Genomic DNA, 26,284 nt, shown 5'->3' on the forward strand with positions numbered 1-26,284 from the left:
ATTATCGATGGCAAACAAGTAAAGCACACAAAATCTGTGTCGCTTGTGTGTACACTAAATACCTGCATCCAAAGGATTCCTTACACCCAGTACATTTGTGTTAGCAACGGGATTATTACAGGGTACCCAGGCCTAAAGGTCTACCATGGCACTGTCAATAATGGAATACAGCTAGTTTTGACCATCGCTATAAGAAATCGTTTGCAATTTTAACCTTATTGGTAGAAGTGGTGCTAACGGTATTACGATGTTACTATGCGTATACATTTGAAATTAAAGCAACTGTGACATCATAAACGAAATTGGGATTGTTGTCTAACATTTAATATTTTGCCATATTGTTTAGTATTATATTGATGTATAGGCCTATCTTTTAATGTCTGTCTTGTTGTTGTTTGTATATTCTAAAGAGTCATGTCTGCTGCAGACATTGTTATTCTACAAAAACCGTCAGAAAGAAAAGAGAAAAATGAAAAAGACGAAGAAAAGAAGGCGTAAGTTACGTTTACAGCTAATTTATATGAACGCATTTAATGAGGCAAGTAATACAAAAACGCCTTGTTAATCTTACGCTAATGTACTAAAATAACGCCTTTCCCACGTTATAGCTGTTCTGAACCTGTGGCGAATTTCGTTGTTGTCATTGTTCAAAAGCTGTTTATCAACGTTCGTTTTGTGGGAAGCCACGGCTAAATGGATCGGTAGGCTAAAGCGGTAAAATGATAAACAAGAAAAACGTATTTCTATTACCTCAAACTATTTCAAATGTGCTCTGCGTCAAGATCCTGGGTCAACTTACGTTTCCATCTGCTGTACCTAACGTATTAAATCAAGAAAGGCAAGGTAAAGTAAATACATGTGTACTCAAAGTCAAAACCTCGACATAACTACATGACATAATTTACTTTTAAATCAATGGAGCGCCTCTTGACATACTTTTCCCCGGTATACAAGTGGGTAACGCAGCTACGCAACTGCTCTGTACGTTTTGACGCTGCAGTGCTGTTAAACAAACTTATCACTTTATTTTCATCTTTTGCCAATGTCTCGTTGCCTAATAGAGTTGAGAACGAGGTATATTAGAATTTACAGTGTGTTCAAAAAAGGTGTAAAAATAATGCTAGCAAAATAGTGTAAAAAGAGCAATTTGTATATTTTAATGTTGTTTCATGGTAAATTTATATTTTAAGCAGTATTTTGTAAATAAATACGAGCTGTATGTGGTAAAGTGCTATGTAACCTACTATACACGGTTTAAAAGGGAAGGTTTTGTGATTAGCGAGCGGAAATTTACGCGACGCAAATATTTTTCCATGACGTATCGTGGTGACGTTGCAGTAGGAGGAGAAGGGGTTTCCATGTGTCAAAGCACTGCTAATTCAAAAGATACATAGCGGGAAATGTTTTGTATGGCAGTTTTTCAGAAAAAATCGAAGTTGAAAGGCTGACTGGTGGTGTATCTTTGGATTTTGGTGAAAAGTTTCAACGCATTGTCTTAAATATTTCAACTAAATAATTAGAAAAACAGCAAAGATATCAAACATACCCTTGATTTCGACGAGATACTATCAAGTATAACTTGCTACTTTTTTAACATAAAGCCTTTCATGGGTTCGGTTTTTATTTTTTGACGTTTTCGTTCAACTTCTTTTTCTAGTAATGTTTACGTATTAAATTTAGTAAACGAAATTAAAATTTCTCAACGAAATTAATATTTATCAGAAAATGCTTGGGCGTAGGTTTCTACGCTGGTTTATAGCAAAAGTAGGTAAAACCTCAATGTTTTCGTCGAATCCATTGATGCATTGTTTTCCACGAGTTTCGCTTTGTTGACCTGTTAAACAGATAGGTCATACACACCTCCTGTGTTTCGGGATTAAACAAACTATTACTTGAAGTAAAGCAAACATGCCACTTACGTCTAACGCACGCACGAATACCGATCACAAGGCTATTTACCATGCACGAAAAAATAAAAGAGAAAAATAAAACTCCTTCAAGTTTGTACTTCTTTCAAATAGCGAAGGCAAGGATCAGGCCAGTATTCAGTCAGGGACGTTTTTCAAATGAGCTAAATATGTCAAAATAGCCTTCTTTTTTCCGGACATCATAGCAGCAATTCACTAGATGGCGGAATTAACCCTTTTTTTATTTCCGCCTGAAGGTTCACATAAAAAAGCGATATTTATTAATATTAAAGCAGAAATATATACAAAGAAAATGCCTTGATTTATCACTTGTCATAACATTCACAAATCGTTTTTGTGTTTCAGCGATAAAATGCATTCAAATTTTGATGATTTTCTTGCCGGTTGGATTGGAGGTAAGGCAATTTAAAAACGGTTTCAGCAAAAGTTACTTACGCTGCGAGGGGTTTGTCAAATATGTACAGTACTTAATAATCGACCTGTAGCACTTGTATGTACACCGGCTCATAAGTGTGTCAATATTTTGTGCACCAATTATTCACAAGGCCAACAACAACGAAATGCGACAACTAACTCCACTATAAGACCGCTGCTTATTTTTTCCTAATTTATAGCATTTTCTTGACTGTTTGCGTAAAGGTTGGCCTTGATTCATTAAGTCACCTTTTACATGCCTGACAAAGAACGGAAAACTAAAATCAGTTTTTCAAAAAATCGCAAATGAGTATTTTGGAATCTACCTTATAACAAATTGTATAGGCTAGTGGAGTGAAAGAGTACTGAAAATTAAGATCATAATACACTTCAAACGTTAAAATTTAGAAGACATTTTATGTTGCTATAGTTTTGAACTAATGATATTTACAATATTTGTCGTTTTCAAAGTAACACCAACAAGAAATTTGTTTTACAGGGGCAGCTGGAGTTATCGCTAGTCACCCATTGGATACCGTTAAGGTTAGAACAAAATCATTATTTTTACCACATATGGTTAAATAAACTTTGTTTGGCAGATTTTGAAGTAAAAAGTCTTGTCTTATATTTTGAAACACAAATCACACATAACAAATATTGGACCTACTTTCAAAGCAAATACATCCCCCGCTTAGAATCTCACTATTAATAAATTTAAAGTAAAAGTTGCAGCAAACTTTATAACGCTTGCAAGGTGTTTTTGTGCATTAAATTATGTATCGTGTTTGCATTTACGATTATAGGGAAATGTTGATTGTATTATATACACTGGCCCATTTTGGTACAAACCCTTTTGCTAGTCCTCAACACGCTTAGCAAATCAAAGATTTAACCCTTACCACGCCCCTTTCAGCTTCGCGCCAATGAGAAGCTATCCAAATGTCACGTTAAAGATAAATACCTTTACAAGCATGTCGGTCGCCAATGATTAACTTAACCCCGTAGTAAAGTTTGTTTACCGTTGGTAACCGAGGTTAACCTTTTAGTGTCGGGGACCAAAGCTCTCCTCTGTTTTTGAGTCGTTGTGGCTTTGCAGTGTTTTACAGCTCATTGTTCTGGCTATGTCAGTTAATGATTCAAAAAGCACAACGGCCGTGTATTTGAACAACTAATTCAAACCCAAAAAATATTAATTTTATGATTTGTATTCGACATTCAGTGTTTGTTACAGAATCGTTCCCGGAAATAAAAGGCATCATACAATCACTGATTTATGTGTAATTTTCGGTAAGAATAATTGACGAGGCAATAGTGCTTACTAATCTGATATAAATTTCGTATTGGGTGAAGATGGTAACGCTTTTGTTGTTTAGTTTCTCTATTGCCTTCACAGCTTGCGACACACTACCAAACTTTTTTTGTTACACGGCACGGTATTGAATTGGGAAACTGTTTCTTAGAACGAAAATTAAAAATGGGACCCATTGAGATTTTGGATCTATCCCTGTGGTTCAAAATGTTCCCTTACAGTCTTACACCTTGACAAAACTACGAAACAGTAGTAGCTTGAATAGAGTGAATCACTTTTATTGCAGATAATGTTTTCACAATCGCTGTCCACAGTCTTGAGGCACTCGTACCACGTAGAAACTCCAAGAGTTTTGTTTTTTACAGGGTTCCCGAACAATTTTCGTTTATAAATTTCATGACTTTTCCAAAACTTTTCAAGAAAAAAAATCCAAACTTCCATAACCTTATTCGAAAAAAATCGAGCAATTCCCATAGTAAAACTAGTAAAGAGGCTTTGGTAGATGCAGCCATATTACCATACTTGCATACATACGTTACGTAATTTGAAATTCCTATCTCTATCTGGCATTTTCAGGGTAAAACAGGCGCCAAATTTCATACTTTTTCAAGGACTTTTGCAAAAGTTGTTTTTTTTTCAAAACTTTTTCAGGCCTTAAAAATACAAACTTAAGTTCCATAACTTTTCCAGGTTTTCCATGCCCGCGGGAACCCTGTTTTAGTATCTTTTAGCTTTTTTATACACCTTGAAAGTGTTCCTACGCTCTTAGGCCATGGATACTTTTTTAAATCCATGTTTTACAAGTTTCGACATAAAAGTTCATTGTTTTGTTTTCAGGTCCGGCTGCAAACATGTACATCGTATAAAGGAACATGGGACTGTGTGACCAAAACCCTAAAACACGAAGGATTTACTGGATTTTACAAGGGAATGTCCTTTCCACTTGCTTCAGTTGCCGCTTACAATGCTTTAGTGTTCGGAGTTTACAGGTTAGCTGAATGTTGGCCTTTATCGTAAAAATTACTGCCATGGGTTTATATTCCAACAAGGATCCTATCTTGCTTTTTAACCCCAATTCTAAAGAGCAATGCCATTGCCAACTTTAAAGCCACTTCCAGCCGAGTTTCAAGATGGTTTATCACTTAAATGTTGGAAAAAACGTAAATATTTTTAACTTAAACAATCCTGATCAATCCTAACTATACATCTTCACGTTTTTCAAAATACCGTTCGAAGTTTTATGCTTCAAATTTTAAATGGTAATGCGAATGAATTAAAAATACAGTTTTGCATACTTTTCACAGTAAAACCAAAAACCGTTATTTTTCCTTTCTTAGCAACATGACGCGTTTGCTCTGCAAATGGAGATACGGTGACGCAAATCACGTGCCTCGCTATAGCGATATGTGCATGGCTGCCATGGTAACGGGTGGGATGTCTGTGTCAATCGGTGCTCCAGTGGACTTAATAAAGGTGTGAAAAAGAATCGAAAAAAAATTAAGTTATCTTTGAAGACGAAGTCAAAACCGTCATATTACACCTTTTCACTTTTCTTACGTTTATTGATAACAAAATTGTCTAAGAACGTGCACATTTGGTCTTTGTCAGGAAAATAAATTACGTGTGTTAAGTTTGCGTACCGTTTTAGATACGACTTCAGACCCAAACAACACCCAGTTTACCGAGTGCAAGAGTTTACTCCGACAAAGGCAAGTCAAATGTACTATTTAGTTTATGTCACTCGATTTGCTGTTGTTTATAATTCATTGGTTTTCACAAGGATGCATAGTAGTAGTTAGTGCAAAGATAAGGTACCTCATCTTTTCACTAACTACTACAATATGCGTCCTTGAGAAAAACCCTTTTGCATGTTCTCCATACACAGGACTCAAAAATACGATGTTATATAAAACACATCTCTCTCTCTGTCATTAACGGTCGCCTTTGTTGGCCAAAACACCGCAGGTTTCCCATCCCAAGTTTAGTACAAACAGGATAAAGTTATCATTTTTTACCGCATTTAACAGGTACAAACCACTTAACACCAAAACGACACTTTATGACTTCACTGAGAAACGTCAGCGTCACAAACGATACAGTCACGTGGCCGATGGCAAAAACACACTACAGCGGACCTATCGGGTGTGTTAGCGCCACCTATCGAGAGCATGGTGTGCGGGGACTTTACCGTGGGGCGACAGCAATGCTAATCAGGGATATACCGGGGTATGTCATATACTTCGTACCTTATGCGATCCTTTGCGCAACAATGACGCATGACGACGAAGTGACGTCAGCTCCTGCTTTACTGCTTGCTGGCGGACTCGCAGGCGTCCTCTCGTGGGGAGCGATGCATCCAGTGGACACATTGAAAAGCAGGTTGGTAGAATAGATGGCTACTTTTGTTAAAATTGAACTGTTTTTAAACTATCGTTTGTGTGAATTGTATATGTTTCGTTAGTTTACCATTTGGCCAGTACCTTTCGGCTAAATATTTCACAATTAATTTTGCCTCCTAAGTTATATTTCCCTTGTTTTGAGAACTTTGTAAATTGTACAAACCTTTAAACAAACTTTTTGTAGATATATATCACTATTTATCCTTAATTTTACTTTACTAAATCACAAAAACAGACTAAACGAATTTTTTTGCCATAGATTACAAGCAGACGGGTATTCTAGTAACCCCAAATATCGCGGGGTGCTACACTGCACTACCGCCAGCTACCAGAAATACGGCGCTTCAATTTTCTTCCGCGGAATGGCGGTAAACTCCCTGAGGGGCTTCCCCCAAAGTGCAGCTCTCTTTTTTGGCTACGAAATGTCAATGAGAGGGATTAAAAAGCTGCGAGGTCGGGACTAATAACGTGAAAAGCCGCAACCACTTGAAGTACGTTTTAGTATTGTTAATGGTGGAATCGATTTGCAAGTTGTTCGTTATTTCGGAAAAAAAAGTTTTAGCATCTTTTTGGATGTTGTTTTATTGTGATCACCTTCGTTGGTTCATCAAAAATTTTCGTTGAATTTTACTTGTATTTGCCTTGTATTGCAAGCGAAGGCCTTACATTTGTTGATTGACCTTTTCTGGTTCAAATCGCCTGCTTTATTGAAAGCCTATTTGATTGTTGTTAAATTGCCAACCTGCGTTTTTAGTGGGTTTATTTCTTCTAAACTATTCGCATTTATCGCTTTGGATATTCCAACAACAGCGAACAAAAATTTCATGTACTGCTTTTACTAATTGCGACAAGCTTTTTGTGGTATATTTTTACATTTGCCAGATTTTGACCAACCTAAACTCCCATGCATTCTCCTAATCTCCAGTGCAATTAAATCTTTTCCCAAAACATCGCGTGTTTTGCCAATAAATTTCGTTTATTTTTAATTGTTTCATTATTCAAAGTCTCTCGCGCCAACCCCAGTGTTGTTTCTAAACACATCAACGATATTGCTTACGTCACAAACTTCCATTGCGTCATGACTCGTCATCTCGACGTAATGAGGTTCTCAATATCGTCACCGTTCTTCGGACAAGCGTCGGTGAGCACAACGGGTCCTGATGACGTCACCAATACGTCATCTTCGATTCGGATTGCAATGCCGCGAAATTCCTCGCGAACTGTGACGTCATCGCTACGTATGTAAATTCCTAAAAGAAAAGAAAAAATTTAGTCGTTAACACCTGGTAAGGTATAATACGTTTTTCAAAGTGATAGTTTTAACCTGCTGCTGGTGGCATAAACGTGGTTTACCTGGTTCTATGGTGACAACCATGCCTGGTGCAAGAGTGGTTGATTTGGCAATTCCATCTGTGTCGTGAACGTCCATTCCCAACCAATGGCCAACGTGATGGGGACAGAATTTGCGTCCAACCTTAAAAAAGGTTTTGTAAGCAATCATTACAGTAGAATGGACATATTCTAAAAGGTAAGATTTTAAGTTCGGAAAATATCAATTTTTATGCACAACATTTGATAACATATCGATTCCAGCTAGAAAAAGCTTGTAATTGTATTTATTATGTTTAACTTCCAAACAAAAATGGCTCTAATGCAGTGGTCTTTAACCTGGGGGTAATTATCACTAAAATGGTTCATTTAGGGGGGTTATTACATTATTACGTTTCGAGTTCTGTGAGGTCATCCTTCTGTGACATAATTGTTGGTGATTTTATCTTTTTGAAATATCTTTTTTTTTTAAATGTTCAGCTTGTTCTTTCCCTAAGGTGCATATTAATACCAACAATGCTTAGAAAATACAAAACAACAGTAACATCTTACCATGGGCAAATCTTCTTTCTCCACTTTATCAATTAGAACATCATTTTCGACCAGTTCCTGAGCCAACATGCTTATCATTACCACATAAATTTGTTGCAAAGTTGCTCCAACCCTGCATAGCAATACACAAGCCTCCTGGACTCTAAGCACCGCATCATATACTAATCTTTGGGCTTTACTGAACCTGCAAATAGGCAGTGTTTGAAATTAATCTAACAAAAAATATGCATTTGTGAATGTAAATATAAATCTTATAAAAACAAAACAAAAGTTTCTTTTTGTGGTAAGATATTATGTTTATTCTGAAGGGGAAAAATTCAAAGCAATTAAATAGTATTTGAAGCATAAACATGTAAAAAAACAAAACATTATATTATGTCATGTTTTTCAAATGTTTTCAGTTGCTGAAATCTGAGAAATTAAAAGACCTGAAACACAGCAGCTAAAAAAATGTAGCTCAATGTTATTACCTTCCATTTATTGGCCAAGTTCTAGTAATATCAGCAACATAACCATGGTACTCTGCCCCAGCATCAACCAACACTAGTTCACCATCCTTAATGCGTTGATCATTGACAATGTAATGAAGTGTGTTGGCCCTGAAAAGTTACAACGGAAGACAGGTCAAAATCAAGCAAAGGTAGTAGAAAAACAAATCAATTTAGCTATTTTGCAAACCTGTTCTGATTGATAATAATAAGGCAATCCACTTAGCCCTGACAAAGCAATATACCAAGCACACTAAATAAAAGAAAAAAGAAAACTATAACTACAATACTATCCTATGTTAGCAAGCATATAAAACAACTAGCGACCAAATATATTATAAATGCACACTAAAGACTTGTTAATTCATAATTTTCATGAAAAATAATCTGTCATGTTGAATAAAATCCTTAATGAATCACTACTGATAGTAAGATCTATTGCATGAATTGTAAAGACTGATGTATGTCTTGATATTAAAACATTCAAATCAGTATAGAAGTTTTTGAGCATTACCTGTTTCCACCTGCCACCACAGGTGGATATGCAAGCATCTGTGCACCTCCAAGTCGGCATTCACAATCAAGCATGGCATGGATTGAACTCTCATTAATATTTGCAAAGGAAATAGGAATAACCCTCTTAAATGCCTTAACAAAACAAAAAAACGATATTTTACAAATTCATACCTAGTTTGCAAAAAAACTCTTTGGAAAATGTACATTGCCAAAAACATTTTTAAAATGTTGGGTATTGAACACAGTTACATTTTCAAATAATGAATGAAGAAATGCTCACTTTTATATGTTAAACCATATGGCCCACAAAACAACAGTACCTCAGCAGTTATTAGTCCTGCTTTCCCCATCAGATAAACTTCATTTTCTGTTTTAATGTGTCTTTGTCGATGAATAAAGTCAGAAATAGGGCAAATGTTTATCTTCTTATCAAATGCTTTGTTTAGAAAAGGCCTGAAAGTTTCAAAGTAAATGTAGTAAAGCTGTGAGTTTAGTCTATTCAAGGCAATCACTTCTTTAAAAACAACTAAAAAGGTTGAATGCATTAGGCCAGTGGTTCTCAACTCATTTCAGGCCATGGACCACTGACCCAGTAAAAATAATATCGTGGACCATTTCATTTTTGAGCAAGGTTGAAGTATGCATACGAAACAACAATTTGGGCTTATAACATAATTCTTTAAAACCGATTTTCAAGAAGTGAGATACAATTATTAACAGCTAACATTTCGATACTTCTTCAACATGTAAAATGCAATCATCTTTAGTTCATCAACGAATTTAGTGGATGTCTTGTGGACCACCCAAAAAGTCATCGTGGACCACTAGTGGTCCATGGACCACCAGTTGAGAACCACTGCATTAGGCGCTGAAAATAGCAAGTTTGATATAACTATGCACTGGTAATACTTACGTCATGTGTTTTAAATGCAGTTGCATGTTAGTTTTTTTCTGAAAGTCATACCATACTGTGTAATCTTCAGATAAAAACTTGCTTAAAAGGTTTGGAAAATCTTCAATTGACTTAGTGTAATCAACACCTGCAGAAAGCATTTTTTAACTTACCTACAAAAAGTTTTTAGGTGACAAAAAGAACAGTAAAAACTCTGACATTGAAGCAGCAATTTACATTGACATACCTGATCAATAAGAGTTTTAAAAGCTGTTTAGTGATGTGGATTTAGTGATTATTACTTTTACAATCGAAAAATGTGCAACAAATGAAACATTTTCTAAATGCACATTTGAAAACAAACAGAAGTAAAAATATTACTGTATCTCAACATATCATGTGGTACCTGTATGTTGCAATGCACCTTCTACTCCTGCTCGTGGACCATGCCATAATTCCTTGCTAGAGTCTCTATCTCGAACAAGCAGAGTTGATTTATATTCACAGCTTGTGTCACCTGGAAATGTTTCCATGATGAGGCAACTATCTGGTTCCTGCAATAAAACATGTACAGTATTTCAATTTTTAACTATATATTCCATATGATATACCAATGTTTTTCAACCTGTTTTAAGCTTTAAAACACTTAGAATATACTCTTGCAGAACACAAAATGTCCATGTTACATTCTTATTATTACACAATGACCATCAGCAAATCACGATGGAACATTCAAACGTGCCAGTGGATAATTACTTTTATATAAAAAAAGTTATTTATACACACTGTGTTAAACATGCTAGTAGGAATACCAGTCAAACCAATAACTTTCTTCACCCAACAATCTTTAACAAAACACTAGTGTTAAAAATCACTGCCATATACAAGATATAGTTAAGCCATGGCTATGAGGCTTCAGGCATGTATAATAACTTTCATGGAGAAAGTGTTTAACACAGATTGAAATACTAACTAAAAATCCTGTTAGATATCTAAAGTTGGTGTTCTGATGAAAAGGATATGGAATGTCCTCAGTCATGTAAGTGATCGGTTCTCCAAATAAAATCACCACATGTGCCTTTGCAGTGTTCTGCAAAAACAATGTTAAAGTTTTCAAAACACAAAAGAGAGTGAAAAGTAGATTTAACCTCACATTTTCGCTGACAACATTTGCAGCTGCTACTGAAGACATAAGACTTGATCTCCTTGATTCATAATCAAGCTTGGATAAAGATGGGGTTACTTCATCTGTTTTGTTAAAAAAAACTGTTTGTTTGTGATGCAACAATTTTTTTTTCATATGAGTTGCCAAAATACCAAAGATATAACTATCCAATAAAGTATTAAAAAAAACTTTAAGCACTCTTAAAAAGAGCCCTATATCAAAAGACCTGAATTGAGGTTTGAGTTTCAATGTCAGCGTTTTTAGTGGTTATAAAATCATTTGCAGAACCGTGAAAACAACAGACAGTTTAGTACATAGAACTTATATTCAGATAAAGTTACCTTGCTTCATTAAAAAAGGATGCGTATATGAAGTGGGTTGGCCTATACTTCTTTCCAGCACTGCCGACGGCTGAGATGATAAACACCGATGTACATGTGAGGTTGATAAAGAACGTAATCTTATTCCGGCTAATCTACAAATACGTGAGGCTAACGTGCCCCTCATTTTTAACAAACGATTGTTGTACTAGAAAAAAATTCCACAACCAACACTTTATCAACAGTCAACTGCCTTGTTAATTTCATATTAGGGAATGTACCAGGGATTTACCCGAAAATTGCTCCTGTCACCAGGGCTGCCACTCCTTGGGATTTTTCCCAAGATCTTGGGATTTCTGTGCTGAGCTTGGGATCTTGGGAAAAACTTTTTAAACCTTGGGATTTTTTGAAATTATTCATTTAATGCGTTTAAGATTCAATTAATACTATTCTTGCAAACAAAAATGATCCTTTTGCAAAAATCATCTTTCTATCTAACGATTTGCGTGACAGTGCTTCATCAATTTTGTGTTCGAAGCCGTGTAAGTTGATTGAATTTCCTTATCAAAACTAGTGAGTTAGGCCAGTACTACAGGCCTTTCGATATATCATGTGCCAGTAAAAAAATGTACACGAAAAATATTTTTTCTTTTGCATTTTTCTGGTATTTCTTAGCGTCTTTTCAAAGGTACGTGATGGCTGGGACCTGGTGTAACTATAAAAATTATGCTGCCTGCGCCAGCTAGGATTTAAACTGTGTATCTGCCATGTTTTCGTTATCTTGGGATTTTTGGAAAAACCTTGGGATTTTTAGTGAGGGAACCTTGGGATATCTTAAAAATCTCAGTGGCAGCCCTGCCTGTCACTCGAGTAAAATCAAATTACAAAGAATACAGTTCCTTCTAAAAAAGTTAACTAATATTACGATTTACGTGGAACATAAAAGTTTCGGGAATATATTTTATGTAGAATGTATAGTGTCGTTACAAATGTATTAAACGAATTGCGTAGCGACTATCCTCAACATAATCTATTCCCTAAATTATAAATGCATAAATTTTCAATTGCAGAAATTCTGTGTTAGCAAAGGGTCAAAAGACATGTTTAAAGAAGAAAATAAAAAATAATGTCAATTTCTGTGTAAAACTTGTTTTTAAATCACTTGCGGCGCTGCGGTGTCAACTAACTATCTATACACCAAGGTGTCTAGGCGTGGGCAGGAACTTGGCCAAATGGTGCAGCGTGCCTGGCCCATATACAGTCATAAAAAAACCTAATCGGGTATCCTCCTCGGGAGCGTCCTGGGCTCTTACCCAGTAAAAAAATCCCCCTGGGTGTTTTAAAAAATACTAGACTGTCCCTGTTTCAACATACAATACAATGAATACATCAGATTTCAGTTTAATTAATGCAATGAGCAATTGAGTAAAAAAGGCTGTGAAGCCAACACTAGACCAACAGGCAACAACCTAATAGGGTTTTTACTTAAACTTCTTAAAGACACACATGACCTCATTCTCAGTTCTCACATTTCCAACCAACAAAGGATGCTTAACTACAATTTCAAGTGCACCAGGTGTTATATCGCTATTACTTCCTGAACTAAACTGTCGTTAATGCTAGAACTATTGACTGCTGGAAAAGAAGACTTGTATAATACTCCTTGTATTGTATTTCTAAATGATATTCCGCACTCCATTTTGTTATTACTTATGCCTGCCAAGTTGAGCATCGCAGCAATTAAAAACCAAATGCATTTCGTTTCCTAGCACAGTATAGCAAATTCATTAAACAAGTTTGATTAATTTCAGTTACAAACGGTGGTGTCCCGTTCCCACTTCCACGGTTACACATCGCCAGGAAAAATTTCAAATAAATTCAAATAAAGAATCGATGCCCCCAGTAAACTAGTAAACGCGTTCGGTTCCACGCATGTCATGTTGCCAAAGTATAAGGGCGACGGTGTTTTGATTTGACAGTTTAAGTCGTGCTCTGCATGCTTTCTACTGACAAAAATGACCTTTATCTTTAGGCCGTATTTTGTGTTTTCGCTGCTTGAAAATGATTTCACGTTTGTTAACATTAAAAACAACAACTAAAAACACCTGAAGGTACCTTTTAATACACATAGTACTGGACACAAGCACATATTAGCACTTCAGGATTATTTTATTGAAACTTTGCAAAATAAATGAAACAACGCCAAGTGATTTGGACTCGTTTTGGCTTGTATCCGCAGTATCTCACCCTATTTCATTTGTTGTGGTGTTAAATAAAGGCCGTTATCAGACAACCAGACCAAGGCACTTATATGTCATTTTTAATACATTAGTAGTTTGGTAAAGGTAATAAAAAGTGGTAGCAAAATAGTATTAGAAAAGCAGAAAAACATCGTAAAAGCACAAGTATACAGGTTTCAAAATATACAGTAGCAATCGATTTGCTTGTCGACAGTATGGTTGAAACATTTGTCAAGCGGAAAACTGTAATGAAAAAATAGAACAGTTAAACTGTCTTAAAACAAATCAATGCATGTTAGCGATATGCCATAGTATAGGTAAATTCGACAGAAAGCTTAAAATATATCTTAGCTGCGATTTTTACATGTAAATTTGTAGTTCTGTCAGGTTAGGGTTAGATACATTAACCTGATACAACAAAAAGAACATAGTAGATTGGAAACTGAACATAGGACAGAACACAAAACACAAGAAAAGCAATAAATCATGTTAAATGGTGTAGTGGTGGGACTCTATTTAGTTGTTACATTTACATCCAATCTGTTTCCAACGCTATACGAACATCCCAGATCCAACCAGTAATAATAAACCAGACAAAATTTAGCTAACTACCAAAAGTGAGTACACGAAAGATTACGATTGAATCGTAGAGTCAAAAAGTGTTTACCCATAAAGAGGTATTTTGAAGAAACAGGCATTAATTGCTAAGCTGTGGTAAGACATCAAACAGTCCAATAGTTGTGCAGCAATCATGTAGGAAACATGTTGGGCACTGTGGTTAGTTGTTTGCAGTAACACAGAGTCGTCATTATTTCCTAAACAGTTTGTGGTGGCACAAAACCGAAGGAAAATCGGCACTCTTTGTAATTTAATTTAAAAGAGTAGTTTCTAATGCACAAAACAAAGGGTAGAAACAGCAGGTGCAAGGTCGGGCATAAAAGTGGTCAAAACTGAATTGTTACTAAAACAGAACACAGGCTGCACTTTAGATACAGCATGTTGCATTTGGCAAGAGACGCCGTTGTTTGTACGGTAACTGACCAATTATTTCCACACGATTTTTTGATGTTGCTGTGATCTAAGGACTCTTTCAATTACAAATATTTTTGAAATAGAAAGAAGCGGTAAGCTAGCTTGGTTCTGCGTCGACAAGCAAAAATAAAACGAAGGCTCTGCTGACAAGCATCATTGCTTCCAACGTATTTAAGCAAACGCACGTTGCAGGAAACTCTCTAGTTTGGATTGACAATAGATATTTACAAGTTAAAACAATTTCAACCAACTTGATACCAACAGTTTTATGATGGAAGTTATTTGAGGAATCGTAACACATTACCTTTATAAGGACCCAAAAGCTACGGCTTTAATGTAAAAGGCATGCGTTAAAGTTTAACAGTATGCGCGATTGGTTAAAACCCCATGCGCGATGTTGGTTATTTTGTTATCAATTCCTGAGTATAACCTGAAGCTTTAAAGGTGGTAAGTCATAAAATTAGAACAAGCATAGTCTGTAGTTCGTTCAACAGCTTTCGTACCGACAAACAAATAGCGCCTTGGCATGGAACGCAGGTTGAAAAACACCTGCATAGTTCTTAATTTCTGGGCGAGAGTGCCTGTTGTTTTTCACAAACGGAAATAGGTCAACCGTGAAGCCATTTGAGCGCTGTTGTAAGCGGTTGGGCAAATACAAGCTACCGGAGTAAAAAGCGCTGACCGATATGGCAGTTCAGGTTTATGATTTGACCTGGTTCAAAGATCAACATGTACAAATTTGTTTTATCTTAAACTCGTTTTTTATCTTGGCCCATTCGTTTTTCATGAAGCCAATTTTGATGTCGCTTCTTTTTCGCTTGTATCCAAGAAAGTGATGAGCTATCGTTGCGTTTGGGGTCACCACCATATCGTCCGGCATACCCATCTTTTCTCTTAAGATACCAGTGATCCAAACATCATCCACGCTTAAATGCGGTGTGTGCCTGGACTCTTCAAACAGTTGAGCAACCGCAGTTAACCGTGTTGTGTAAAATCCTCCTAAGCACGACTTAGGATAGTAAGGCCATTTGTACTCTTGTTCGGAGATGTACCACTTTTTGTAAATTCCAGTCTTGTTTCTATACGGCTGCGCGGAATTAATTGTCCTGTAGGTGCAGATGATAGGAAATTCAGGCCAATTGTAGTCTGTAACGTTTCTGCGGCCTTCGTCAATTATTTCCTGTAAACGACCCACATTGACCATAAAGTCGTCGTCGCCAGATGAATAGAAATAGTCGCTTGGAAGATTTTCAATGGCCCATTGCATACCAGCCATGGTTTTCATCGGCATACTCCTAAACAGATTAATAACAATACTGTGTCAAGTTATTTTTACCCAGTAGCATGCAATCAGCAAACACCAGCTTTTCGATTAGACTTGCTTTAAATGATTTTGTCATGCTTTACAACAGGGGTCGGCAACCTTAATTTACTGCGGACCGTTTGAGAAACTGAAATTTTATCGCGGACCGACCTTCAACAAATAATAGCAATGAAAACGCTTAAATTAGTTTATCTTTCCTAGGATACATGGGCTAAATGTTTTGAAGCATTTAGCTTGAAAAAGCATACGGCCCGGTAACGAACTCTTCGCGGACGGGCGGTTGCCGACCACTGCTTTACAATACAGTGCAGCTACAGCTCGTTTAGACATCATCCACCAATATATGGGCTGTACTTGTTTGCGCTCTATAATGTATTCCCACATTTCCTGCGTGGTGATTACTTTAGTGCAACTGCATCGGTATGTTTATATTTGCGAAGCGAACTAACTCAAATCAACTTAAGTAAGCTATATGGCCTCGTTTAACCAAAGTCGAGAATATGTGCAATGTTGTATTGATATGTTTTTAAACAAACTCTATTTCCAGATTATTCGATGCGATTTAGTTCATACGATGGACGCGATGCTGTTTGCAGGAGCATTTATTTACGAATTTCCATTTTTCAAATGTGCGTGCTGTTTAAAACTTAGGGCCCCTCTGTCTTTAAGTGACATCCTGCTTTGTTGCCATTGTTATCTGGTGTATGTGTTTTGTCATCGACTGGCAGTTTCAGTTCTATTAAATCTTCAGAAAAACTACGTTTCTACAGCAGGCGTTTTATTTCTTCCCGGGCCATTGAATTTTTTCGGGATTTCGTGTTTAGCAAAAGAGGAGGAAAAATATTTACAATGTAAGTTTAACCTGGTGTCAATCTCCGAAGGATCTTGTTACATTCTGCTAGCCACGTATAGGTGTTTTCGATTTTTCAAAACTCTGTTGGTATCTATCATATGCCAAGTACAAATGCAAAACACCAACAAAGCAAATCTCACCTACAGCCAGGGCCTTGGAGGAAAAACCTGTGCTGCAGCACCATGGTGCAAGACATTTTAGTCCCATATTTGAACAATAGTCATGATTAGATTAGTTTTCATTCCAAAATGGGCAAAATACTGGGCAATTTCACCAACACTTTAAAGCTTCACAGAAACAGTAAAGATAAATACGAAATTGCCCATTTTAGTTTTTATATTCAATTCAAGTGACCCTTAGACCAGAGTTGTAAGTCGGACCGGGTTCGGGCTTGGTTATTTATTAAAAAAGGGCTTGATTCGGACCTAACTTTACACTCTGTGTCAGTATTTAAAAAAAAAATTAACTAGCTAAGTAGCAAGGTGCTGGACCTGGCCAAATGCCCTAAAACGCCTTGTTTAAGACCAATTGTATATTGTGTTGGTTGTCTTGGTCTTTTCTGAGGCTTTGATGTATACGCTTGTCAATCAAACTTTCGGGCCTAAACGGGCTTCCCAAAAACGATTCGGGTTCGGGCCGGGTTTCGGGCTTGTGCTTTAGGGTTTGGGTCCGGTTCGGGCTTTAGTTTTTGGCCCGTTTAAAACTCTGTTTTAGGGCTCTGGCGCGGCGCACTGGCTGCAAGGGCCTGCCTACAGCACGTTTACATACACAGCCACAGACTTACTGGTAATCGTCAGGCCCGTTGAAAAGCAGCAGGTCTCCATATCGGTCACCCTCTTCTATCAATAACTTATTAGTCATTCCTTCTGATTTTCCGATCACAAAAACGGTTGCGAATCTTCCACTATCAACATGTCTCATCGAGCCCCACGTCCTTCGAAGAAGTTCCCGACGGATAAAGTTTCCAGCAGCCGACTTGATGAAGTTCACCATTGACCATTTGTGATCTGAATGGCAAATATTTCAGAGGTTTAGAAAACATAGCGCATTGATTATATGGTGAAGATTGACACTATAGTTACAGTAAAGTTGGCAGATTACGATGTATACTGTTTGTTGCCAATTTGGATTGGGGTTTGAAGTGTGTAACTTGTGTTAGTTGTATTGCGCTTGTGTGTATAAGAATTTGCTTTTACAAAAAGGAGTAGTTGTATCATTGGGGCATGTAACAAACCATTTATCCCTTATTTACAAAAAAATCGTTGCCACGTTGCACTGCGCTTCCATTAACAAGCTTACAAAAATGCGGGCTATGCCAAGTCGTAGCGTCAATCTAATTTATTTCTATCAACAAAAAGTGAACTTTACCTTACAAGGTTACTTTTCAACGGCACGTATGCATAAAACGTCCCACGAAATAATACAGACCACATAAACAAAGAGAAACAGCAACATCTGTCGTATTTCACCTTACGCTATATTATCGATTGCCTTTATAAAAAATATGACATAAAATGTGTAAGGTAATACAAATTGATTTAATTCCGATGCTACATTACCCCGAAATCGATCTTAAAATTTATGCCCCCCAACAAATAAACAGTCGTAGGTCATTTCTCTTCAGTTTCTAAAAACACCCGAGTGATTCATATCATTTCCATCATTAACGTTGTTTTCCTCCTTTCCACATGAAGAATTTCGACATTTAACAAATACATTTCGGCGAAATCATCAATACGCGGAATACAGCAACAATTTAAAAAACAAGGTTTACAACCCGAGTTACATTTTTTTGTTTAAGACTTTTTCAATGCTTGTATGAAACTATAGTAGCAAAAGAATTACTGGAAGACATTTGTTACTGCTTAGTGATAGCTGCTAATTTTATTTTTATATTTCAAGATTCAAGTTAGAAGTGCGTGGACCAAACGATACGAAAAATACCCCAACACATCTAATAAGATTTACACCACTCACATTGAACAGGCCTTTTCTTCCCAGTAACTGTTTCAAATGATTAACATTTATAAGTTCCGAAATTTTCAAATAGATAACACAAAATCTACTGTGAAAAATCATACCAGGTGGCCTCAAGTTTCTTCCAATTGGGAGTAGGAAAGAAAATAACTTTAAACCTTTCCCGACCTGTCACATGTCATATGCCACATGCCATCCTATTCTGGGCTCGTAAGCTAAAAGCATCAGCGACGTTTTGCGTGTAATCAACCGCAACGATTCGAACCCAGCAAACGTGACACATTGAGCACAGGGTTGGCTATTTTTCTTTTCGACGTCAATTGACGTCAAAGAACTGGCGTGACGTTTTAAGGTGTGACTCGTGAAACTTTGTTTAACGTTTAAGCAATATTGCCGAACCTTTGTTCAATGGATACCAAAAGGGCTATGCCGCACGTTGGCTGTTAAAAGCCAAAGCAAAGTGTTTACAAGCATAAATTTAAGTTCCCGAAACGACTTCTAAACAAACTTTCTTGAGGTAAAACGTTTGCTGAAATTACTGATATGGAATGCAAAGAATTGGAGCCTATTCGTACAAAGTCAATCTTTACGTGAACTTTAAGATAGGAATGCAGGTCTTTCAAGATAATCACACTTATAAATGGGGTTTACTGTGTGTGTTTCATAGACTTACACAGTGGTACCTGGTACGCAAAGGTATTATGAGAAAATAGTAACACTTTTTTGTCTTTGTGGATATGTGTTTTGTGGATATAAACCTAACCAGTACTATTAGTAGCATCCTTCACGCAATAACAGTCCGGCAAATACTAATAAAATTACAATAAATTTTGATCAATATCTTTCAATATGATTTTTGTTCAATTTACTTACGAATTTTTGGTCCACACTTATCGTGTTCGCAGGAATCATTGAAAATCAATTCAGGCTCTCGAAAATAAGTAAACCTCGGCCTCAAGAAGCCCGTTTGTTGGGTCTGTGCAGCAGATGTCACCTCACCGCTTGCGGTAGTTTGAGCTATCTTGTTCTTGTAAGTCTTGTTTGCAGGTCTCTGTGCGGATTCCACTTTAATTTCGAACTGGGGCAGAGACCTGTATTACAATATTAGATATTGACTTTAGGATCTTAAGAAAATATTTTAACAGAGTTTCGTTTTTTTCATGTTTGCTTTTCTGACGGTTTTAATTCAAACATTGGCATCATCAAGTGGGCAAAGAAGTTTTGGTAAAACACTGTTGGTAAATCATTTACAACGTCAATTTGTTTTGGGGCAAAAATATATTTCGGTAGAAAACAGGATGGGTCCATGCTCAACATAATTTAAATTAGACGAGTTTCCCATTGTATTGATTGCATTGTAATATGGTGCTGTTTTGTCATGTTCCAATAGCTAATGTCAGAAGCCGGTTTGACAAATAGTTAAGTCCCTTTCTTTCAAACCTGCTACAACAACTAAAGGTTTACTATGTTAAATCCATAAATCGCGATTGGCTTTGCGTGTTGTTTTGTCAACGTATTCGAACGTCAAATATTTTACACAATCTGTGCACAGAATTTATGATTTCAAACGGAATAATGCAAGTAAATGTCTGCATACAAAACCATTTCCTAATGATGACAACAGCGTTTGTTTAACCGTTTCAGAAACAAGCTGGCATTTTGTTCTTGCGAATACCACAGGAAGACATTGGACGACAAAGGAGCAGAACTAAGTTTAAATCAACGTGCAAGAATGGTTACAGGAAGTTTCAAATTAAACGCCCTGCATCAAGGGAATAACGCGCGACGCAAAGTATAACTATAATGTAACACGGCGCGTCTGATTTTCTCTTTATGGAAAACCTTTGAGACTCTAGTCTTGTTGCATAGGTTAAATCAGTGGTCGGCAACCGCCGGTCCGCGAGGAGTTCTTTACCTGGCCGTATAATTTGTAAGGTTAATTGCTATAAAACATTTTGCCCATGTACCCCAGGGATGATAAACTAATTTAAGCGTTTTCATTGCAAAATATTTGTAGTTTTTTGAAGACCGGTTCGCTATAAAATTTTACTTTCAAAAACGGTCCGCAGTGCAAAAAAGGTTACCGACCCCTGGGTTAAATGATCAGAAAAGCAGATCTATAGATTCTAACCCACGCGATGTATGTTGAAAGAGCAGTAGGCTTGAGACAAACCATAAGGCGTTAACATTAGGTCATTTTATACAGCGTTTAATAAATAACCACAAACCGCAAGGTATACTTGATGTTTGTGGTTTTTTGATCGTTCTTATTTTCACCACCTAAAACCGGAAGCCTGGACCTTTCCGTTTTTTTCGCATCGGCAATAACTCGGGCTATAACAAAAACAATATAAACGCCAAAATGTGTCAATAAAATCTGTACAATATTAAAAATAAGGCTGATCAAATTGTGGCAAAATTACCATTATATCCCACGAAAAGAAAGCCTTGATTTTGTCCAATCTGGGGAGAAATGGACAAAAGTCAAATGTCATGAACCACTAAAACTAATATTTCTATCAACACAAAACACGTCTAAATCTCGTGCGTTATAGAAATCATGAATAATGTCACTCTGTTGTACGGACGGGTTGGTCTCGCAATGCATGCCTTGTTTTGTAAAGACATGACTGCCCATTTCCTGTCTGGAATCCTAAAAGACTGACTATTTCGCAATGCCCTATAGCAGATTCACTGGCAATGGAGCGTTATCCCCTTGTGCGTACATGTTTGAGGTTTTCATTGTGAAGGATCAAACCCGCTGGGCCCAAGCCACAGATGAGTGTGTATGAATGTTGGGTGTTGTCACGTCAATCGCTGTGCCCAAACGCATGTATGTTAACGTGTTTTTAAAGGATTGGCAACATCGGTATTAACTGAACAACCGTCTAACGCCTAACAGTAGATGAAAATGTGCATATAATTGCATGACTGGATATGTAAGAGATTCTAAACTAATATTTGTATTCGTTTACATTTTAACAGCTTGCACCAAAAGAATAGTTACTCCCAAACTTCTCTCTCCCCTTGTTCTCTTTCTCCTATTTACTCCCTTGTCCCGAATTTCGCAAAACTGGTATTATTAGTCTCACTTATATGTTTTCTCATTACCGGTCAAATTTACCTCCGGTTAAGAACATCAGTTGTATGCTCAACAACGGAAAAAAACACTCGAACGAGCTGCACACAACTGGAACTCCAAAACCACTAGTGTATTATTTTGGATACAAGTAAGGTCTAACACTCTAAATCTTACTGATTTAATTATTTGGGGACGTTGAAAATTAAACGTTCAAACAGAATATAAACACCACTCGATTAACAACCAAAACTTTAAAATTGAAAGTTAAAGATTCTAGGTGGCGAAAAAGTATTTATAGTTTAGCTTTAATTTTCAGGGAGAACTTCTTACAAAGAGGTTTAAAATGCAACGATCTGTTTTGCCATCACAGCAAGTTATGCGAAAAGGGTAGACTTTGGACTTTTTCACGGTTTAAAAGCGAAATACAGTCGGGTCGTTGGGGGTTGTCAAACGTATTTCGAGCAAAGTTTTTTTACCAGCAGCCGAACCAGAACGGGACGATAAACGGTTACAAACGTTTTAGGCATGCCCGGAATTTTTCGAACCGAGTTTCGATCACGTTTGGCACAATGATTGTCAGCAAAACGTTTAGGCACCAAGACTGCGTATCCACTATTGTCTTGGAATGATTTATTAGTGACAAGCGAAACCATACGTAAGAATTCATGATAAAAGAAATATTCCGGAGAAATTCGAAATATTGATCATGATTTTAAAGCGGTGTCACCAACGCTTGCAAATCCTGTGGACTGAAATCCAGTTTTTTTACTATCACATTTTACGTTACAATCGCCAAAAAGATTGGAACAAAGATTGAATGTCAGATTTAAAGCCTAACCTATAGTGCACGTAGCATTTAGGTAAAACCTGTGTGATAACATTGCTGTTTTAAACGGTTGTTGAACCACGACATAATAAGATGATATAACAACGAGTGACGTTATGGAAAATCATTGTTGTACAATCACCAGCTAAAGTTTGTCATACAACCAGCCTCTGACTCCATTTACAAAACACATGTCGTCATTGCTTCCGCTAAGAGACTTATTGTACCACATATTGTTGATATTTGTTTGAAGATATACTTGCGTGGTCAAAATGACCATACTACCGTATTATCAAAGATTTGGCCTATCGTTGGTATCTTGCGTGACTTTTTTTCGGTTTAAGCAAACGGCCATTAGGAAATAGGGTGTCGGTTTACACGAGCAAATCTATCTTCCCAAGCCTTGATTAGTTTACCACATTGGAAGTGAGGAAACAGCACCTTTACGCCCACACATGGCCCATAGGGCGCAGGAATATGAAGTGATAAAATCGTTTATCGGTTTTGCTTGAGTAAAACACTAATGCAATAGGCGCAGTCAACCTTTGGAGAATGTGCTCTTTTCGTGTGACATTCTCACACACACGAGTTTCCTGCTTCACGTATCACAAGGCAATTATCAGACCATGAACCGCAGTTCGCATACGTCGGAAATATTCCCTCTAATATCTTGTTTAACTGTACACAATCGCAAAACTGTGTTATGTGTAAGCAACCAAGGGCTATGGTAAAACCAGGAGGACATGTATATAGTTAACTCATTGGTTAGTTTGTTTGTTAACTCGCTTCGTTCAGTCGACGGTAACAAAAGTTTTAAGCCACCTTTACTAGAGGATGTGTAATACTTCTGGTCAATCCTTTGTCATGGTACATGTTTGTCAAGGATCACAGATGTGCAACTGGTTCACGTTTTATTTTTGGCCTTTTAACAAGTTCCCAAACAACACTTCATTTTAACAAACAAAAGCAAGGAACTTTGACGGGCAATTTTAAGTCGAACTACAATGCATTGTGGCTGCGTTTAAACAAGTATACAAACATCAACGGGAGTTTGAGATAAGGTCTACCTCAGACTGAATTTGGAACAGTATAGGCTAAAACATACAACTCATTGGCTTCCAGTTCATGATGCCATCAAACCGCGTTGTTTTGACTATTTTTGCGTGGTTGCAAGTCTCATTGACAGTGTTTGAAGCAGCACTGTCATGCCAAATTACATTAAGCTTATTTCCAATACGTCAACGGTGGAATCATTTTGCTAAAATAATAAATTGTTTACAACCCCCAAAAAGGAAGGAATATATTAACATTTACAAGGCAATACTCTTGCTCCGCAGTGTAGTTTCAGGCCAATCGGGGATTTAAAAGCAATAACTTCAGGATAAACGCGCAAACCTGCAAAATAGCTAGAGAAGGGATAAGTGTAGTTGAACTGCGTGTCAAATTGTATGCATCGGGAGTACAAACCGCATTGGCTTGAATTTCCAAATTCTTTGCAAAACGTTCTTTAGTAAAAGTTTTATTGCTACGGGGTATAGTTAAAAATTTACTGACACCACGGTAACCAATCATCACAAAAGACGCTATTGTTAAACTCGAATTTACTACATTTTTTTACGGTGTATTGGCAGATGTTTGACAGCCTGTTACACCGGCAAGGATTTAACAACGTGTTTACTAAAACCCTCTGTTGAGAGCTATAATCGCACTGCGAGCACCAAATGCTGTAAAATCAGTAAACCGGCAGGAACTTAAAGCTGTTTGCGCGTCGACTCGTTTGACAAAAAAAAGAAATTGCGTTTTGTACATATTTAAGCAGACACAAATATAACGTAATAAGTTGTGTGGCGCTAAGTCTCTAATTTTTAAAAATTGTGGAAAGAGATTTAACAACACCTGAAACTTGTGTCACAATGGGTGGGCGTAAAGTCAATACACCAAACAAAACGCGAACTGAGCCATTTTAACATGTTGAATCCCATTCTAGCGTTAAATACCAAAGACTGTTAAAAGACTTGGTGGTAAAACAAAGGGAGTTGCATTTCAAGAGACACATTTTGAAATCTTACCTATCTTTCCTTGTGGCGTATTTGCTTGCTGGCTGACTGAGAATGTGTAGGGTCAGTGAACACGTTATGGCAACAGCAACATACAAGCAAACTTGCAGGCGCCTGTATTTATTCATGTCTGTCTTAAAGGAAAACAGATCGCACCTTTTGAACTATATCGCTTTCTGCAAGGAAAAAATATATACACGAATAATGAAAAGGTAAATGTAATCAACTTAAATTTGGGTTTAAATGCCGTGTGTTTCCAACAAGGCATTAGATTTCATCAAAACTTTAACAATATGCTCGATAAAAAAGCATGTACTTTTTTACACTAAGCATGTGTTCCAATACACCTGCTAACAACCTTTCCCACCAAAAATAAATTCTTTTTAGTGATAAACAGCTAAAACTAAGGTAGCAGTTTGTGATAATGTAGTGGATATCATGGGTCTTAACCACGCAGTTTATATCACGTGTTTGAACTTTAACAACTGGTAAACTTTTAGACCAGAAATAGAACAAAAATGCACGTAAAACGTGGGTTGAAACCTCGACATTACACCACCGCTACTTCCTTGCCTAATGCCAACGCTATATTGACTACGGTTAAACAAATATTAAAAATGAGGTTACCACTACAATATGACTGCGTCTGTATATATAAGCGGCAATTGATTCGATAAATGTAGATTATAAAAAAATAATCCCACTTGTTGTTAACGTTTTTCTACCATAAATTTAGTGCACACTTTGTAATTTACACACCTAACAACAACAAAAAACACAATAGCACAAGTATTGGTTGAAAAAAAACGTTATTTTTATTGATACTCATCGTTGTAATATGTAATGAACGTCAAATATAGGGACATACAATATCATAATGGCTGAAATAAAAAAATAAAATAAAAAGAGCAAAATTTAAAAAAAATCTGTATTGCTTTGTAACACAGCAATCCGACTGACTATAATGGAGTATTAATACATGACTCAAGTTGAATTAGAATTTGTATGGATATTGCCAGAGCTTTCAAACCAGATACCTCTTGTAACTGCCTATTGAGCATATTACAATGCATGTCTCTGTAAAACTTCATAATCCTCATCAAACTATACTAAAATTCATCTTTCAGTTGACTTTGCCCAGATCAACGAACTATCAGTTTAAAACATGTTTGTGACTGCTGTTATGTTGCTGCTATCGTCTTAGAATATATCTCCGCAAACAGTACGGTTGCTCATGGCCTTTCCGGTTGCTATGAAATGATAACTTCTTATAAACCAAACAGCTCATCGAAGTACTGTACCGGACACCGATGCTGAGATGAGTAAGTAACAACAACATCAACATTACACCTTTTGATATCAACGTAACTAGAGAACAAAGTTTACAAATCAAAGTTGCAAACACCAACAGCGTTAACTAAAAGTTCTTTTGACCCATTGTTGAAGCCCAATCAATCGCATGTTTGTAAACCGTATGTCACCAAAAGTTGAAAACAATAAACAAGTAAACTCAAATTAGAATCAACATTTGAGTTAACGATTATTTCTGACATAACATACTATTAAATTAACAATGGATAC

At 36.8% G+C, this 26,284-nt stretch overlaps 3 protein-coding genes across 4 annotated transcripts; 1 reads left to right on the forward strand and 2 right to left on the reverse strand.

Annotated features, from left to right (window-relative positions):
• Positions 1–371: 371 nt before the first annotated feature.
• Positions 372–7,036, forward strand: LOC145238484 (solute carrier family 25 member 48-like). Its single transcript, XM_080101680.1, has 8 exons — positions 372–494; positions 2,274–2,323; positions 2,842–2,885; positions 4,489–4,640; positions 4,989–5,124; positions 5,300–5,360; positions 5,679–6,030; positions 6,310–7,036. The coding sequence occupies exons 1-8, from the start codon at positions 415–417 to the stop codon at positions 6,512–6,514; spliced, it is 1,080 nt and encodes a 359-aa protein (XP_079957806.1). The 5' UTR covers positions 372–414; the 3' UTR covers positions 6,515–7,036.
• LOC145238483 (xaa-Pro aminopeptidase 3-like) lies at positions 1,710–11,590 on the reverse strand. Of its 2 annotated transcripts, XM_080101679.1 has the most exons (12): positions 11,334–11,590; positions 10,981–11,075; positions 10,801–10,917; positions 10,234–10,381; positions 9,849–9,975; positions 9,256–9,388; positions 8,934–9,067; positions 8,402–8,530; positions 7,932–8,115; positions 7,404–7,524; positions 7,108–7,300; positions 1,710–1,834 (listed from the first exon to the last, which is right to left on the reverse strand). In XM_080101679.1, exons 1-11 carry the CDS (start codon positions 11,497–11,499, stop codon positions 7,137–7,139), a joined length of 1,518 nt encoding a protein of 505 aa, XP_079957805.1. In that variant the 5' UTR covers positions 11,500–11,590; the 3' UTR covers positions 1,710–1,834; positions 7,108–7,136. The 2 variants fall into 2 exon arrangements, with proteins under 2 accessions (XP_079957805.1, XP_079957804.1); XM_080101678.1 differs by lacking the exon at positions 1,710–1,834 and having other exon boundaries at positions 7,006–7,300.
• Positions 11,591–13,462: 1,872 nt separating this feature from the next.
• LOC145239227 (beta-1,3-galactosyltransferase 5-like) lies at positions 13,463–24,881 on the reverse strand. Its single transcript, XM_080102517.1, has 4 exons — positions 24,716–24,881; positions 19,612–19,829; positions 17,546–17,768; positions 13,463–15,879 (listed from the first exon to the last, which is right to left on the reverse strand). The coding sequence occupies exons 1-4, from the start codon at positions 24,829–24,831 to the stop codon at positions 15,309–15,311; spliced, it is 1,128 nt and encodes a 375-aa protein (XP_079958643.1). The 5' UTR covers positions 24,832–24,881; the 3' UTR covers positions 13,463–15,308.
• Positions 24,882–26,284: the final 1,403 nt, after the last annotated feature.

The sequence above is a fragment of the Phallusia mammillata genome, chromosome 7 (assembly GCF_965637545.1).
Source record: "Phallusia mammillata chromosome 7, kaPhaMamm4.hap1.1, whole genome shotgun sequence".
NCBI classification, from domain to species: domain Eukaryota; kingdom Metazoa; phylum Chordata; class Ascidiacea; order Phlebobranchia; family Ascidiidae; genus Phallusia; species Phallusia mammillata.